General features: G+C 40.3%; 1 protein-coding gene across 10 annotated transcripts in view; it reads left to right on the forward strand.

Annotated features, from left to right (window-relative positions):
• The window catches only part of SPIDR (scaffold protein involved in DNA repair), a 502,324-nt gene that overhangs the window by 40,707 nt on the left and 443,189 nt on the right, over positions 1–18,428 (forward strand). For 5 of the 10 annotated variants that reach the window (XM_008000554.3, XM_008000557.3, XM_008000556.3 and 2 more), the window contains one exon: positions 2,195–2,358. The exons of 3 other annotated variants lie outside the window; for them this stretch is intronic. In XM_008000554.3, coding sequence (XP_007998745.3) covers positions 2,195–2,358 — 164 coding nt within the window. Of the gene's footprint in view, positions 1–2,194; positions 2,359–18,428 lie in introns of those variants that run through there. 2 more of the 10 variants (XM_038000525.2, XM_073018066.1) reach the window with 2 other exon arrangements.

Consider the following 18,428-nt stretch of genomic DNA (forward strand, 5'->3'; position numbering starts at 1 on the left):
TTGGACTGATGGAATGGATTGGGATTCCATTTTAGGTCTCTTTGCTCCATAGCCAGTTATTTCACCTTCTACACAGTGCCACGCCCACACTGCCTTCTTCCCAACCTGTTGGGTAAATACTGTGACAACCAGTGTGTGGTAGAGGTGTAACATACTGACAAATTTCTATTCAGATGGTGTTTTATATTGTGTCATGTTTTAGACAATTGAAAGCAGAGTTTCTTATCCTTGACACTCTTGACATTTTGGGCCAGATGATTCTTTGTTATGGGGAGTAGCACCTTCTTCTGCCTATAGGTTATTCTGCCGTGTCCCTTGCCTTTACCTGCTGGGTCACAGTAGGATCCCAACCACAGTGATGATAACCAAAGATGTCTCCAGATGTTGTCAAGGGTCCCCTGAAGGACAAAAATTACCCCTAGTTGATAACCACAGATGTAGAATTATAGAAATCATGTCCTTTTAGAATTTTTAAAATATACAAATAATCTGTAGAATATTTAAATGTCTTAATGTTTTCAAAATAAGCTTGTGACTTTTAACTCTTGACAGTTCATGTTAGTTACCTAGGGTTAGGTTTGTACAGAGACAGCTTCTCAGGAGGGTAGTTAAATTCTTTTGACCACTTTGTATGTCATTTTGGTAACTATTAATTCCATTGACATTTTAGTAGTTACCAGGTGAAATGGTATTTTAGGATTATATATAAGCTGATAGCAATTCGACCATAGTAAATGAAATTTATTGTTACATAACTCTTGGTTTGTCTTCATACATTTCAGAATACAAAGTTTATGCTTTTTATGGGTAAATAGTATGGTTTGTGCCTCCCAAAGTGCTGGGATTACACATGTGAGCCATCGTGCCCAGCGTCCCTTCCATTTGGTTTTTACCAATTGTCTAAAAGTTTTTATAACTTTTGGAAAATCTCTTAAATTATTGGAGATCCAATTTCCTCATCTGTAAAATGCAAATTTAAGTGTAATAGTAGCAGTCTTCCTGTTTTTTAAAAGTTTTGTGACCACAAAAGTTTTGTGATGAAAGCGCCAGTTATTTCATAGCATGCATCACATTGCAATATGTATTAATCTGTGGGCTACTTCAGGCTAGGAATGGTGCTGTTTTCTCTCTTGTATTTATTTCGTATTGTGAGTATCTTGAATGGTGTGATGAGCTCTTTTTAGGCACTTGCTTTGTCTAATGAATGAAGGAGTAAATGAATGAATGAGTACTGCAAAGATGTGTGATACTGGTGGCAGCTCTGAGGGCATTTGTGTTTTTCCCTTGTCTGTCCCTGGCTTCCTGTTGGGAAGGTTCAGCAGCCTGGAAAATCTCTAATGTGTTCTCCTGCCTGGCTTCCATGACTGAATTTGATGTTTATGTGGGAAGCAGTTGCCATTATGCATCTGCTTCTCTCAGTGGTGGCTGGACCTTCAGTCTGTTAAAGTCATTATAGTGGCTGTTTTTTTTAAGAGATGAGGTCTTGCTCTGTCACTGAGGCTGGAGTGCAGTGGATCATAGTTCACTGTAACTTCAAACTCCTGGGCTCAAGCAATCCTACTATATCCTCTTAATTATGTTTAGTGAAAAAGTCCAGCCGTGTAAGAAAGGAGGAAAAAATAATACATAGTTTATTTGCTTAAACATGCTGGAGAAACTCTACAAGGATACAGAAAATAAAAGTAGTTAACTTAAAATTGGAGTTGGAGTAAGATTTGGGAGAAACAGTGATTTGAGATGAGAGTAGAAATATACTTTTCACTGTCTAAAAATTTTTTTTTTTTTTTTTTTTTTTTTGAGACAGAGTCTCGTTCTGTTGCCCTGGCTGGAGTTGAGTGGCACGATCTCGGCTCACTGCAATCTCCACTTCCCGGGTTCAAGCGATTCTGGTGCCTCAGCCACCTGAGTAGCTGGGACTATAGATGTGCGCTGCCATGTCCAGCTAATTTTTTGTATTTTTAATAGAGACAGCATTTCATCTTGTTGACCAGGCTGGTCTTGAACTCCTGAGTTTTGGCATTCTGCCCACCCTGGCCTCCCAGAGCTCTAGGATTATAGGCATGAGCCATTGTGCCTGGCCCTAGATAAGTTTTTTAAAATTACTAAGTGACATGGATAACTACTAAGAATAAAGGAGATTTAAAAGTGAAAGATTAAGGAGATAATTAAGCAAGTTAAAAATTGTATTTTTTAGGTGACTTACAGTTTATTGACTGGGAGATCGACAGTGACAGGGCAGAGGCTAGTGACTGTAATGAATTTGAAGATGACGAGGGTGCTGTGGAAATCTCAGACTGTGCTTCTTGTGCAAGTAATCAGTCTTTGACAAGTGATGAGAAGCTATTGGAGCTTCCCAAGGTAAGAATGAATTATTTCAAAACTTTTAGTCTCTGTATAACATCTGCTAATCATAGTTGTTTTGTGTGTGTGTGTGTGTGTGTGTGTGTGTGTGTGTGTTTCTGTCCTTCCTCAAGAACAACCACTTTTGACTCTTAGGGGATTCTTTTCTTCTTTACTCACTTATCTCTAAATAACATGCTTGTGCTGTACTTCTCAACATGGATAAATATTGATCTCTCTTCTCGCTCACTTCCCACCCTCACTGCACGCTGAACTTTTTTTATCCTACTGTTCTCCCAGTGCAAATATATCAAAGTTTGGTTAGATTATATTCAGCATTTTACACAATTGTGAATAAATAATATTGATAGCCAAGGGAAATATTATCCTTTGCAACTATTTGCTTTCCCTAGACTTAATAATTATTTTGGTTTTTGTTCATCTAGTTTTACTTATTGATGGAAAAAAATACTTTTTCATCATTGCCTAGCTCTCTTGTTAAGATTTTCAGACAGCAGGCATTCTGTGAGTTTCATATTTTTGGAGAACTCTTTCCCACAACCTCCTAGCTGCTCCAGTTTGAACTCAGCGTCCTCTCTCCTTTCGTGAACATTGTCACCTGGACTTTGCTATCATTCTGGGAATTTATTGACCTCTGTCCTGTATTGTGCTCCTTTATCCAGGATTTCATGTTTTCCTCTTTCTTGGTTTTCACCCTGTTTTGGTTGAACACATCTTACCGTAACTTCCTGAGGAATTATTTGGTATGTCAGAAGATGCTTTTGTCATATTTTGATGTGTGATTGAAAATTTGTATAGAATTTTTAGGTTGGAAATAATTTTCCTTCAAAGTTTTGAAGGCATTGCTTCATTATCTTAGCTCAAGTTGCTGTCAGTAACCTTGAAGCTATTCTCATTCTTGACCTTTTAAGATTTTTCTCTTCATTACTGGTTTTAAGCAGTTTGATTGTGATATGCCTTGGTATGATTTTTCAGTTGGTGTTTGTCAAGCCTTTTGAATCTGTGGTGTTTTGGGGGTTCCCCAAGACCACCTCCAGGTTCAGCAGTTGACTAGGAGGATACACAGGACTTAGCATATAGTCATACTCATGGCCATCATTTATTACGCTGAAAGGATACAAAAATAGGGTGAAAAAAAGGGTGTAGAAAAGGGTCTTGCTGTGTCACCCAGGCTAGAGTGCAGTGGTGTGCTCATAGCTCACTGCAGCCTTGATCTCCTGGGCTCAAGTGATCCTCTCACCTCAGCCTCCAGAGTAGCTGGTCCTACAGGCATGTGCCGCCACGTCTGGCTGATTTTTGTATTTTTGGTATAATGTGGTTTGCCATCTTCCCCAGGCTGGTCTCGAACCCTTGTGTTCAAGGGATCCATCCACCTTGGTCTCCCAAAGTGCTGGAATTGCACGTGTCTGCCACCATGCCTGGCCAAAAGAATGCAAATTTAAATCAGCAGTCTTCCACGAGTCCTCTCCCAGTGGAGTCACACAGTATATGCTTAATTCTTTCAGCAAAATGTTTAGATGACATGTGTGAAGTGTTATGTACTAGGGAACTCATTAGAGACTCAGGGTTTTTATTAGGGACTGGTAACATAGGCACCCTCTCCCTAGAATCTACCCAAATTCCAGACTTCAGAAAGAAAATGGGTATTCAGTATAAACCATATTGTTTGCACAGTTTAGGCACAGTGACCCACCATTATTTATCATTTATGGAATGATGAAGATTCTCCTGAAATCTCTTTTCAGAAGCTAGGCAAGGACCAGCTTTGCAAGCAGGGTTTTCTAAGGATAGCTACTTCAGGCCAACTGTGTTAACTCTTTTCTGCATGTATGTGAGTTTGTAGTTTTCATCACATTTGGTAAGTTTTTGGCTTTTACTTCTCAATAAATTTTTTTTCTGACTCCCCTTTTCATTTCCTCCTGTGACTCCAATTACATGTATATTAATTAGGCTGCCTAATGTGTCATGTCTCATTTTTGCTCATTGTTTTGTCCCCTTCATTTCATTTTGGGTGGTTTCTATTGCTACATCTTCAAGTTTTTTTTTAATTCTTTTTTTTAATAACTTTTTAAAAATTCTTCAGTATATTCTGCAGGTAATACTATAAGTGTGTTGGTCATCTCTGACATTGTAGTTTTCATTTCTAGAAGTTTGATATGAGTCTTTTTATATTGTCCATGCCTTTCCTTAACATGTCATACATTCTATATTTTGAACATAGAGTATATTTATAATAACTTTTTAATGGCTATTTTGGTAAATCTATCTGTGTCATTTCTGTGTCTATTTCGCCTCCTTATGGGTTGTATTCTGCTTTTTTGCATGCCTATACATTTTTAAAAATTGTAAAATGCAACGCACTGTTATTATAGTCATCATTCTGTGTATTAGATTACTAAAGCATATTCCTTCTGTCTAAATGAAATTTTGTATCCTTTAATCGACATCTTCCCTTTCTCCATCCACTTTTCTCTCCCAGCCTCTGGTAACCAACATTCTACCCCGATTCTGTAAGTTCTACTTTTTTAGATTCCCCATGTAAGTAAGATCATGCTGTATTTGTCTTTGTGTGCCTGGCTTATCTGAGTTAACGTAATGTCCTCCAGGTTCATTCATGTCGCAAATGATAGAATTTCCTTCTTTATTAAGACTGGATAGTATTACATTGTGTAGATATACAACATTTTTTTAATGCATTCATCTAGACACCTAGATTGTTTCCAAATCTTAGCTATTGTGAATAGCACTGCAATTAACATGGGAATGCAGATTTTTTTTTAGCATACTGATTTCAATCCTTTGGCCCAGAAGTGGGATTGCTAGATTATATAGTAGTTCTATTTTTTCGTTTTTTGAGAGACCTTCATGCTATTCTCCATAATAGCTGTGTTAATTTACATTCCCACCAACAGTGTACAAGAGTTTGGCCTCCCAAAGTGCTGAGATTACAGGTGTGAGCCACCGCGCCTGGCCTGCAGTATTTTCTTTTAGGACATTTAACAGATGTATTTGATTACTGATATGACTTTCCATATTAACTTGATAGTACTTTGATATTATTGGCTGGGGTTTTATAATTTATTTTATTGGTGTCTTCAAGAACCATTTGCTGTGGTTTGAATGTCCTCTCCAAAACTCTTGTTGAAATTTAATTATCATGGTGACAATATTAAAATATGGGACTAATACAGTTTGGGTCTGTGTCCCGAACCAAATCTCATGTTGAATTGTAATTTCCATTGTTGGAAATGGGGCCTGGTGGAAGGTGACTGGATCATGGAAGTGCATTTCTCATGAATGGTTTAGCACCATCCCCCTTGGTACTGTCCTCACAATAGTGAGTGAGTTCTTGTGAGAGCTGATAATTTAAAAGTGTGTAGCAGCCTGGCACCGTGATTCCTGCCTATAATCCCAGCACTTTGGGAGGCCAAGATGGGAGGATCAGTTGAGCCCAGGAGTTTGAGACCGACCTGGCCAACATAGCAAGACCCTGTCTCTATTAAAAAAATAAATACATAAATACATAAAAATGTGTAGCACTGCCCGCTTTGCTCTCTTGCTTTCACCGTGTGAAGTGTCTGCTCCCTCCTCTCACTGCTTTCACCATGTGAAGTGCCTGCACCCACTTTGCCTTCCACCATGAGTGAAAGCTCCCTGAGGCGTCCCCAGAAGCATATGCCACCATGCTTCCTGTACAGCCTGCAGAACTGAGACAGTTAAACCTCGTCTTTTATAAATTACCCAGTCTCAGGCATATCTTTATACCAATGTAAGAATGGTATATATTAAAAGAATGGTATGTGTTAAAAGAACCTCTTAATGGTTCCTGTATTAGGATTAGGCCATGAGGGCCTTGCCCTCATGAATAGATTAATATCATTATCACAGTAGTGGGTTTGTTACCACAAGGACGTGTTGTTATAAAAATTTTCTGTCCCTCGCTCTCACCCTCACTTGTCTTTCTGCTTTCTGCCATGGGAAGGTGTAGGACAAAGGTCCTTACCAGGAGCCAGCACCTTAATATTGGAATTTTCAGCCTCCATAACTGAGAGAAATAAATTTCTTTTCTCTGTAAGTTACCTACCCTATGGTATTCTGTTATAGCAAAGCAAAATGGACTAAGACACCATACCTACAGAGGGCAGCAGAGACATAGCAGTGAATTCTCATAACCTAATTTTTCAGGAAGTGTGAAGGAAATTGGGTTTAGGTGAACTTTGTTATGTAATTCTCATATACTTTATGTAGTGACTTCTATGCAAATACAGGCTAATAGACATAATGAATGTAAAGTAATGTGAGACTCAGGAACTTTTGTGAGAAGGTAAGCAACAGAAGCTGGTTGGCACAGATAAAAGATCTGAAAGTAGTTCATATAGTTTTAAAGGAAAAGTAAATGTGGCTTTCAAATTTGAAATAATGGATTCATTTTTATGAAACAGCTATTTTTGTGTTCTTACCAGTAAGGGTAGGAAAAATGATTCAGTAACTCATAGAAGGTGGAATTATGGAAAAGTTTAAAAAAAAACAAGAATAAACAAAATTTTGTATCACATGGGAGTGTATTATAACCTTGCAGAAAGTGATCTGACAAACCTTTAAAAATATTTCTAAATTTAATGTGCATATATATAATTTTCTTTATTTTTACTTATATACATCTTTGAAAATCAGTTTTGCTTTTAATCCGTTTTAATAGTGAATTAGAATAAAATGATATGACTAGATGTGTACTAATTGTTAATGCCTAAGAACTGCCCATTGTTTTCATCTTTTTTCCCAATGTTTTACATTGTAAAATACACTCAACGTAAAATTTACTATTTTGACCATTTTTAAATGTGCAGTTCAGTGGTATTGAATATTTTCATAATGTTGTGTCAACTACCATCACCACCATCTAGCTCCAGAACTCTTTTCATCTTGTGAAATCGAAACTCTATACTCATTAAACAGTAACTCCTCCTTCTGTCTTTCCCCCAGCTTCTGGCAACCACCATTCTACTTTGTGTATGATTTTGACTACTGTAATTACCTCATATGAATAGAATCATATAGTATATGTCTTTCTGTGACTGGTTTATTTCACTTAGCATAATATCCTTAAGGTTAATCCGTGTTGTTAGAATTTTTTATTTTTATTTTTTGAGATGGAGTCTCACTCTGTTGCCCAGGCTGGAGTGCAGTGGTGCGATCTTGGCTCACTGCAACCTCCGCCTCCTGGGTTCAAGTGATTGTCGTGCCTTGACCTCCTAGTAGCTGGGATTATAGGCACATGGCACCACGCCCAGCTAATTTTTGTATTTTTAGTAGAGACGGGGTTTCACTATGTTGGCCAGGCTGGTCTTGAACTCCTGACCTCAAGTGATCTGCCCACCTCAGCCTCCCAAAGTGCTGGGATTACAGGCATGAGCCACTGAGCCCGGCTAGGATTTCCTTCTTATTAAAGACTGAATAGTATTCCATTGTATGTTTATACCACATTTTTACTTAATTTGTGACCTAACATATGGTCTATCCTGGAAAATGTTCTATATTCACTTGAGAAGAATATGTATGCTGTTGTTGGGTACAGTGTTGTGTATGTGTCTGTTAGATCTAGTTGGTTAGTGTCTGAGGTCCTCTGTTTCCTTACTTATCTTCAATCTGGCTATTCTATCCACTATTGAGAGCAGGGTATTGATTTAATCATCTGTTATTTAGAAAGGTCTGTTTCTCCCTTCAATTCTGTCCATTTTTGCTTCATATATTTTTGAAATCTTTTAATTGGTGCATAAATGTTTATAATTTTTGTTTTCTTGCTGTATCAAATAATGTATTCATATATACCATCCTTTGTCTCTTGTAACCTTTTTTGATTTAGTCTGTTTTCTCTGATATTAGTATAGACACCTCTACTCTGTTCTGGTTACTATTTGCATGGAATATCTTTTTCTATCTTTTAATTTTCAAACTGTGTCTGTGGATCTAAAGTAAGTCTAGTATAGGCAATATATGGTTGAATCCTGTTTCTCTACTCTGTCAATCTCTGTCTTTTGATTGGAGAGTTTAATCCATTTGAATTTAGATTATTTGTACAGAAAGATTTCTGTCATTTTGTTATTTGTTGTTTATATAACTTACTGCTTTTTGTGGGGGCCCTCATTTCCTGCATTACTGTCTTTTGTGTTTACTTGATTTTTTTCATGAAATGTTTAAATTCATGTCTCATTTCTTTCTTTCTTTTTTTTTTTTTTAATGGAGTCTCTATCATTCAGGCTGGAGTGCAGTGGCGTAATCTTGGCTCACTGCAACCTCTGCCTCCTGTGTTCAAGCAGTTCTCCTGCCTCAGCCTCCTGAGTAGCTGGGATTACAGGCATGTGCCACCACGCCTGGTGAATTTTTGTATTTTTAGTAGAGATGGGGTTTCACCTTGTTGGCCTGGCTGGACTCGAACTCCTGACCTCAGGTGATCCACCCACCTCGGCCTCCCAAAGCGCTGGGATTACAGGCGTGAGCCACTGCATGCACCCCAGCCTCTTCTCTCATTTTTCTTTTTTTTCTTTTTCTTTTTTTTTTTTTTTGAGACAGAGTCTCACTGTGTCACCCAGGCTGGAGTGCAATGGCGCAATCTCAATTCACTGCAACCTCCGCCTCGCGGGTTCAAGCGATTCTCGTGCCTCAGCCTCCCTAGTAGCTGAGATTACAGGCATGTGCCACCATGCCTGGCTAATTTTTGTATTTTTAGTAGAGACGGGGTTTTACCATGTTGGCTAGGCTGGTCTCAAACTGCCGACCTCAGGTGATCCACCCACCTTGGCCTTCCAAAGTGCTGGGATTACAGGCATGAGCCACTGCGCCTGGCCTAGTACTTTGAACAAATTTAAAACAGTTGTCATAAAGTCTTTCTCTAGAAGATCTGCCATCAAGTCTTTTTCAAGGACAGTTGTGTTTATTATTTTTTTTCTTTTGAATGTGTCATACTGTGTCCGGAATTGGTGGGTTCTTGGTCTTGCTGACTTCAAGAATGAAGCCACAGACCCTCATGGTGAGTGTTACAGTTCTTAAGGTTGGTGTGTCTGGAGTTTGTTCCTTCAGACATTCAGATGTGTCTGGAGCTTCTTCCTTCTGGTGGGTTTGTGGTCTCGCTGTCAAGAGTGAAGCTGCAGACCTTCCTGGTGAGCATTATAGGTCTTATAGGCAGCGCGTCTGGAGTTGTTCATTCTTCCCGGTGGGTTCGTGGTCTCGGCTTCAGGAGTGAAGCTGCAGACCTTCACAGTAAGTGTTACAGCTCATAAAGGCAGTGTGGACCCAAAGAGTGAGCAGCAGCAAGATTTATTGCAAAGAGTGAAAGAACAAAGTTTCCACAGTGCAGAAGGAGACCCCAGTGGGTTGCCGCTGGCTGTCTGGGCAGCCTGCTTTTATTCCCTTATCTGGCCCCACCCACATACTGCTGATTGGTCCATTTTATGGAGCGCTGATTGGTCCCCTTTACAGAGAGCTGATTGGACCATTTTGACAGAGTGCTGATTGGTGCGTTTACAATCCTTGAGCTAGAGGCAGAGTGCTAGACAGAAAAGTTCTCTAAGTCCCCACTAGGTTAGCTAGATACAGAGTACTGATTGGTGTATTTACAAACCTTGAACTAGACACAGAGTGCTGATTGGTGTATTTATGATCCTCTAGCTAGACAAAAGTTCTCAAAGTCCCTGCCAGATTAGCCAGATACAGAGTGCTGATTGGTATACATACAATCCTCTAGTTAGATATAAAAGTTCTCCAAGTCCCCATCCGGCTTAGGAGCCCAGCTGGCTTCACCTAGTGGATCCTGCACCAGGGCTGCAGGTGGAGCTGCCCGCCAGTCCCAAGCTGCCCCTGCACTCCTCAGCCCTTGGGCTGTCGATGGGACTGGGTGCCACAGAGCAGGGGGGCAGCGCCTGTCGGGGAGGCTCAGGCCATGCCGGAGCCCACCGCAGAGTGGGGGAGCTCGGACATGGTGGGCTGCAGGTCCCAAGTCCTGCCCCATGGGGAGGCGGCTGAGGCTCAGTGAGAATTCGAGCACAGTGCCTGTGGGCCGGCACTGCTGGGAGACCCAGTGTACCCTCTGCAGCTGCTGGCCCGGGTGCTAAGCCCCTCACTGCCCTGGGCCAGCAACACCAGCCAGGCGCTCCATGTGCAGGGCCTGCGGAGCCGGCGCCAGAACTTGCACTGGCTCGCCCCGGTTCCGGCCCGCACCTCTCCCTCCACACCTCCACGCAAGCAGAGGGAGGCGGCTCCAGCGTCAGCCAGCCCAGAGAGGGGCTCCCATGGTGCCGTGGCTGGCTGAAGGGCTCCTAAAGCACCGCCAGAGTGGGCACCGAGGCTGAGGAGGCGCTGAGAGTGAGGGCTGCTAGCACATTGTTACCTCTCAATACTTTACTGTATATCTTGTTATTTTTTGTTGAAAACAGGACATTTGAATATAATGATGTGGTAAGTGTGGAAATTAAATTCTCCCTCTTCCCCAGCATTTGCTGTTTTGTTTTGTTTTGTTTTTTAGGCAGAGTCTCACTGTGTTGCCCAGGCTGGAGTGCAGTGGTGTGATCTCGGCTCACTGCAACCTCCACCTCCTGGGTTCAACTGATTCTCCTGCCTCAGCCTCCGGAGTAGCTGGGATTACAGGAGTGCGCCACCATGCCCAGCTAATTTTTGTGCTTTTTAGTAGAGATGAGGTTTCACCATGTTGCCCAGGCTGGACTCAAACTCTTGACCTCAGGTGATCTGCCCACCTCAGCCTCCCAAAGTGCTGAGATTACAGGCATGAGCTACAACGCCTGGCCTGCTGTTTTTTGTTGTCGTTTTTTTTAATGTTATTGTTTTTGTTTATTTTTATTGTTGTAGGCTGTCTCTATGTGAAGGATCAGCCTGAGGTGTAAACTTAAGATTTTCTCTTTTCTAAGCCTGAGTTTTTCTCCAGGAATGTGTAGGAAGTTTCTGTTTTTCCTTTATAGACAGTTGCTTTCAATGCCCTAGTCTTTAACATCTGACTCCCAAAAGGGAAAAAGAGAAAAACTAAATCCTTTAAATCCCCAGCAGTTACTTAGTGGGTGGGGCTGGGGATAGGAGAGGGCTTGTAACAGTGAGTGGAGATGAAGCAACAATGTGTGTCCACCTCTTCGTCCCATTTCTGTGATCAGAAGTAGCATTCAGTGATCAGGGCACACATCCTCCTTTTTGCCTGTCCTTGGTTCCTGTAAGCTGCACACAAGCTGCTGCTAGGAATGCATGCTCAACTGCCTGCCATAGGGTTGAGGGTGGCTAATGGATAGCTGCTACTGTGCTAATACCTGCAAGGGATTAAAATTATGTTCAGGCATTCCTCTGGACGTTACAAGCCTTCGGTAGATTCCAGAATTTCAAAATACTTAAATAGAAGAGATTCTGCCAGTGCAATGATCTTCTAGGTGGAGCAACACATTCGTGGTGCTTCGTACTCTACTATCTTCTCAGAATTCTCTGTGTGTAATTTACATACAGTTGAGTTTAATTCTGATCATGATACATTTTAGAAGTCTCTCATATGATTATGTTTATATAAAAACTGATAAAATTTAGTGCTTGTAAAGGGAATTCTGGAGTTCTTCAGTCATGTTTTTTGTATGATTATATTTTAAAGATTTAATTTAGAAACATTTTACTGAAGTCTATATTCCAGTGTGTTCTAATGCTAAAAAAAAAGGTCGGAGATTGTATTGAGGAGTCTATTTTTTTACTGTTATTTTATATTATAACTCATGTATTATATATTGTATCTGTTCGTTATCTTAGTATGGCATTTTCGGGCTTTTATTCTCTTTATGAAAGTAACTGTATGTACCAATATCGATTGTTGCATCTGTGCCAGAAATTATATTTTATCTTTTCATCATCTCCCTTCTTGTATAGCTGAACTTTAGCTTAAAAGATGCCAGGACAAGGAGTTTGTCAGATTGTTCCCTTTCTTTGCGTGAACTTTCTTCCCCTTTCACTACTATCAGTGGGTCATCTCATTTCCCTTCATTCCCCTCTTTCTTCTCCATCTTTTCATTTCTCAGATACCTCTGTTTTCTGATACAGGAAGGACTATAATAGAAAAGGATTGCTTTAGGAAATAGTGTTACAACTATGTAATATTAAAAAGTAGTAAGTCAGCCAGGCGCGGTGGCTCACGCCTGTAATCCCAGTACTTTGGGAGGCCGAGGTGGGCGGATCACGAGGTCAGGAGATCGAGACCATTCTGGCTAACACGGTGAAACCCCGTCTCTACTAAAAAATACAAAAAAAAAAAAAAATTAGCCAGGCGTGGTGACGGGCACCTGTAGTCCCAGCTACTCAGGAGGCTGAGGCAGGAGAATGGCGTGAACCCAGGTGGCAGAGCTTGCAGTGAGTCGAGATCCCACCACTACACTCCAGCCTAGGTGTCAGACTCTGTCTCAAAAAATAAAAATAAAACAAAAAACACCACTGCACTCCAGCTTGGGCGACAGACTCTGTCTCAAAAATAAATAAATAAATAAATAATAAGTCGTCCAGCGCAGTGGCTCACGCCTGTGATCCCAGCACTTTGGAAGGCCAAGGCAGGAAGATCACAAGTTCAGGAGATTGAGACCATTCCAGCTAACGCAGTGAAACCCTGTCTCTACTAAAAATACAAAAAATTACCCAGGCATGGTGGTGGGGGCCTGTAGTCCCAGCTACAGGCTGAGGCAGGAGAATGGCGTCAACCCAGAAGGCAGAGGTTGCAGTGAGCCGAGATCGCACCATTGCTCTCCAGCCTGAAGGACAGAATGAGACTCCGTCTCAAAAAAAAAAAATAAAGGAAAGTAATAAGTCACTATGGATGTGACTTTCACAGTCGTCTAGTATTATAAACAATTCTTTTGAATTGTACTTTATTTATTTTTTTATTATTATTATACTTTAAGTTCTAGGGTACATGTGCATAACGTGCAGGTTTGTTACATATGTATACTTGTGCCATGTTGGTGTGCTGCACCCATCAACTCGTCAGCACCCATCAACTAATCATTTACATCAGGTGTAACTCCCAATGCAGTCCCTCTCCCCTCCCCATGATAGGCCCCGGTGTGTGATGTTCCCCTTCCCAAGTCCAAGTGATCTCATTATTCAGTTCCCTCCCATGAGTGAGAACATGCGGTGTTTGGTTTTCTGTTTTTGCGATCGTTTGCTTAGAATAATGTTTTCCAGCTGCATCCATGTCCCTACAGAGGACACAAACTCATCCTTTTTTATGGCTGCATAGTATTCCATGGTGTACCTGTGCCACATTTTCTTAATCCAGTCTGTCACTGATGGACATTTGGGTTGATTCCAAGTCTTTGCTATTGTGAATAGTGCCGCAGTAAACATACGTGTGCATGTGTCTTTATAGCAGCATGATTTATAATCCTTTGGGTATATACCCAGTAATGGGATGGCTGGGTCATATGGTAGTTCTAGTTCTAGATCCTTGAGGAATCGCCATACTGTTTTCCATAATGCTTGAACTAGTTTACATTCCCACCAACAGTATAAAAGTGTTCCTGTTTGTCCACATCCTCTCCAGCACCTGTTGTTTCCTGACTTTTTAATGATTGCCATTCTAACTGGTGTGAGATAGTATCTCATTTTGGTTTTGATTTGCATTTCTCTGATGGCCAGTGATGATGAGCATTTTTTCATGTGTCTGTTGGCTGTATGCATGTCTTCTTTTGAGAAATGTCTGTTCATATCCTTTGCCCACTTTTTGATGGGGTTGTTTTTTTCTTGTAAATTTGTTTGAGTTCTTTGTAGGTTCTGGAAGCCCTTTGTCAGATGAGTAGATTGCAAACATTTTCTCCCATTCTGTAGGTTGCCTGTTCACTCTGATGGTAGTTTCTTTTGCTGTGCAGAAGCTCTTTACTTTAATTAGATCCACTTTGTCAATTTTGGCTTTTGTTGTCATTGCTTTTGGTGTTTTGGACATGAAGTCCTTGCCCATACCTATGTCCTGAATGGTATTACCTAGGTTTTCTTTTAGGGTTTTTATGGTATTAGGTCTAACATTTAAGTCTCTAATCCATCTTGAATTAATATTCGTATAAGGAGTAAGGAAAGGATCCAGTTTCAGCTTTCTACTTATGGCTAGCCAATTTTCCCAGCACCATTTATTAAATAGGGAATCCTTTCCCCATTTCTTGTTTCTCTCAGGTTTGTCAAAGATCAGATGGCTGTAGATGTGTGGTATTATATCTGAGGCCTCTGTTCTGTTCCATTGGTCTATATCTCTGTTTTGGTACCAGTACCATGCTGTTTTGGTTACTGTAACCTTGTAGTATAGTTTGAAGTAAGGTAGCGTGATGCCTTCAGCTCTGTTCTTTTGACTTAGGATCGTCTTGGCAATGCGGGCTCTTTTTTGGTTCCATATGAACTTTAAAGCAGTTTTTTCCAATTCTGTGAAGAAATTCATTGGTAGCTTGATGGGGATGGCATTGAATCTATAAATTATCTTGGGCAGTATGGCCATTTTCACGATATTGATTCTTCCTATCCATGAGCATGATATGTTCTTTCATTTGTTTGTGTCCTCATTTATTTCACTGAGCAGTGGTTTGTAGTTCTCCTTGAAGAGGTCCTTCACATCCCTTGTAAGTTGGATTCCTAGGTATTTTATTCTCTTTGAAGCAATTGTGAATGGGAGTTCATCCATGATTTGGCTCTCTGTTTGTCTGTTACTGGTGTATAAGAATGCTTGTGATTTTTGCACATTGATTTTGTATCCTGAGACTTTGCTGAAGTTGCTTATCAGCTTAAGGAGATTTTGGGCTGAGACAATGGGGTTTTCTAAATATACAATCATGTCATCTGCAAACAGGGACAATTTGACTTCTTCTTTTTCTAACTGAATCCCCTTGATTTCTTTCTCTTGCCTGACTGCCCTAGCCAGAACTTCCAACACTATGTTGAATAGGAGTGGTGAGAGAGGGCATCCCTGTCTTGTGCCAGTTTTCAAAGGGAATGCTTCCAGTTTTTGCCCATTCAGTATGATATTATTGGCTGTGGGTTTGTCATAAATAGCTCTTATTATTTTGAGGTACATTCCATCAATACCGAATTTATTGAGCGTTTTTAGCATGAAGGGCTGTTGAATTTTGTCAAATGCCTTTTTTGCATCTATTGAGATAATCATGTGGTTTTTGTCTTTGGTTCTGTTTATATGCTGGATTATGTTTATTGATTTGCGTATGTTGAACCAGCCTTGCATTCCAGGGATGAAGCCCACTTGATCATGGTGGATAAGCTTTTGATGTGCTGCTGGATCGGGTTTGCCAGTATTTTAATGAGGATTTTTGCATCGATGTTCATCAGGGATATTGGTCTAAAATTCTCTTTTTTTGTTGTGTCTCTGCCAGGCTTTGGTATCAGGATGCTGTTGGCCTCATAAAATGAGTTAGGGAGGATTCCCTCTTTTTCTATTGATTGGAATAGTTTCAGAAGGAATGGTACCAGCTCCTCTTTGTACCTCTGGTAGAATTCAGCTGTGAATCCATCTTGTCCTGGACTTTTTTTGGTTGATAGGCTATTAATTATTGCCTCAATTTCAGAGCCTGCTATTGGTCTATTCAGGGATTCAGCTTCTTCCTGGTTTAGTCTTGGAAGAGTGTAAGTGTCCAGGAAATTATCCATTTCTTCTAGATTTTCTAGTTTATTTGCATAGAGGTGTTTATAGTATTCTCTGATGGTAGTTTGTATTTTTGTGGCGGTGGTGGTGATATCCCCTTTATCACTTTTTATTGCATCTGTTTGATTCTTCTCTCTTTTCTTCTTTATTAGTCTTGCTAGCGGTCTATCAATTTTGTTGATCTTTTCAAAAAACCAACTCCTGGATTCATTGATTTTTTGGAGGGTTTTTTGTGTCTCTATCTCCTTCAGTTCTGCTCTGATCTTAGTTATTTCTTGCCTTCTGCTACCTTTTGAGTGTGTTTACTCTTGCTTCTCTAGTTCTTTTAATTGTGGTGTTAGAGTGTCAATTTTAGATCTTTCCTGCTTTCTCTTGTGGGCATTTAGTGCTATACATTTCCCTCTACACACTGCTTTAAATGTGTCCCAGAGATTCTGGTATGTTGTATCTTTGTTCTCATTGGTTTCAAAGAACATCTTTATTTCTGCCTTCATTTCGTTATGTACCCAGTAGTCATTCAGGAGCAGGTTGTTCAGTTTCCATGTAGTTGAGCGGTTTTGATTGAGTTTCTTAGTCCTGAGTTCTAGTTTGATTGCACTGTGGTCTGAGAGATACTTTGTTATAATTTCTGTTTTTGTACATTTGCTGAGGAGTGCTTTACTTCCAATTATGTGGTCAGTTTTGGAATAAGTGTGATGTGGTGCTGAGAAGAATGTATATTCTGTTGATTTGGGGTGGAGAGTTCTATAGATGTCTATTAGGTCTTCTTGCTGCAGAGATGAGTTCAATTCCTGGATATCCTTGTAAACTTTCTGTCTCGTTGATCTGTCTAATGTTGACAGTGGGGTGTTGAAGTCTCCCATTGTTATTGTACGGGAGAGTCTCTTTTTAAGTCTCTAAGGACTTGCTTTATGAATCTGGGTGCTCTTATATTGGGTGCATATATATTTAGGATCATTAGCTCTTCCTGTTGAATAGATCCCTTTACCATTATGTAATCGCCGCCTTTGTCTCTTTTGATCTTTGATGGTTTAAAGTCTGTTTTATCAGAGACTAGGATTGCAACCCCTGCTTTTTTTTGTTCTCCATTTGCTTGGTAGATCTTCCTCCATCTCTTTATTTTGAGCCTATGTATGTCTCTGCATGTCAGATGGGTCTCCTGAATATAGCAAACTGATGGGTCTTGACTCTCTATCCAGTTTGCCAGTTTGTGTCTTTTAATTGGACCATTTAGTCCGTTTACATTTAAGGTTAATATTGTTATGTGTGAACTTGATCCTGCCATTATGATATTAACTGGTTATTTTGCTCGTTTTTGATGCAGTTTCTTCCTAGCCTTGATGGTCTTTACATTTTGGAATGTTTTTGCAATGGCTGCTACCAATTGTTCTTTTCCATGTTTAGTGCTTCCTTCATGGTCTCTTGTAAGGCAGGCCTGGTGGTGACAAAATCTCTAAGCATTTGCTTATCTGTAAAGGATTTTATTTCTCCTTCACTTATGATACTTAGTTTGGCTGGATAGGAAATTCTGGGTTTAAAATTCTTTTCTTTAAGTATGTTGAATATTGGCCCCCACTCTCTTCTGGCTTGTAGAGTTTCTGCCCAGAGATCTGCTGTTAGTCTGATGTGCTTCCCTTTGTGGTTGACCCGACCTTTCTCTCTGGCTGCCCTTAAGTTTTTTTCCTTCATTTCAACTTTGGTGAATCTGGCAATTATGTGTCATGGTGTTGCTCTTCTCGAGGAGTAACTTTGTGGCGTTCTCTGTATTTCCTGAATTTGAATGTTGGCCTGCCCTACTAGGTTGGGGAAGTTCTCCTGGATGATATCCTGAAGAGTGTTTTCCAACTTAGTTCCATTTTCCCCCTCACTTTCAGGCACCCCAATCAGACGTAGATGTGGTCTTTTTACATAATCTCATACTTCTTGCATGCTTTGTTCATTTCTTTTTCTTCTTTTTTCTTTAGGTTTCTCTTCTCGCTTCATTTCATTCATTTGATCCTCAATCGCTGATACTCTTTCTTCCAGTTGATCGAGTCGGTTACTGAAGCTTGTGCATTTGTCACATATTTCTCGTGTCATGGTTTTCATCTCTGTCAGTTTGTTTAGGGCCTTCTCTGCATTAATTATTCTAGTTATCAATTCTTCCACTCTTTTTTCAAGATTTTTAGTTTCTTTGCGCTGGGTACGTAATTCCTCCTTTAGCTCTGAGAAGTTTGATGGACTGAAGCCTTCTTCTCTCATCTCGTCAAAGTCATTCTCCGTCCAGCTTTGATCCATTGCTGGCAATGAGCTGTGCTCCTTTGCAGGGGGAGATGCGCTCTTATTTTTTGAATTTCCAGCTGTTCTACCCTCCTTTTTCCCCATCTTTGTGGTTTTATCTGCCTCTGATCTTTGATGATGGTGACGTACT

This window comes from Chlorocebus sabaeus, chromosome 8 (genome assembly GCF_047675955.1).
Source record: "Chlorocebus sabaeus isolate Y175 chromosome 8, mChlSab1.0.hap1, whole genome shotgun sequence".
NCBI classification, from domain to species: Eukaryota; Metazoa; Chordata; class Mammalia; order Primates; family Cercopithecidae; genus Chlorocebus; species Chlorocebus sabaeus.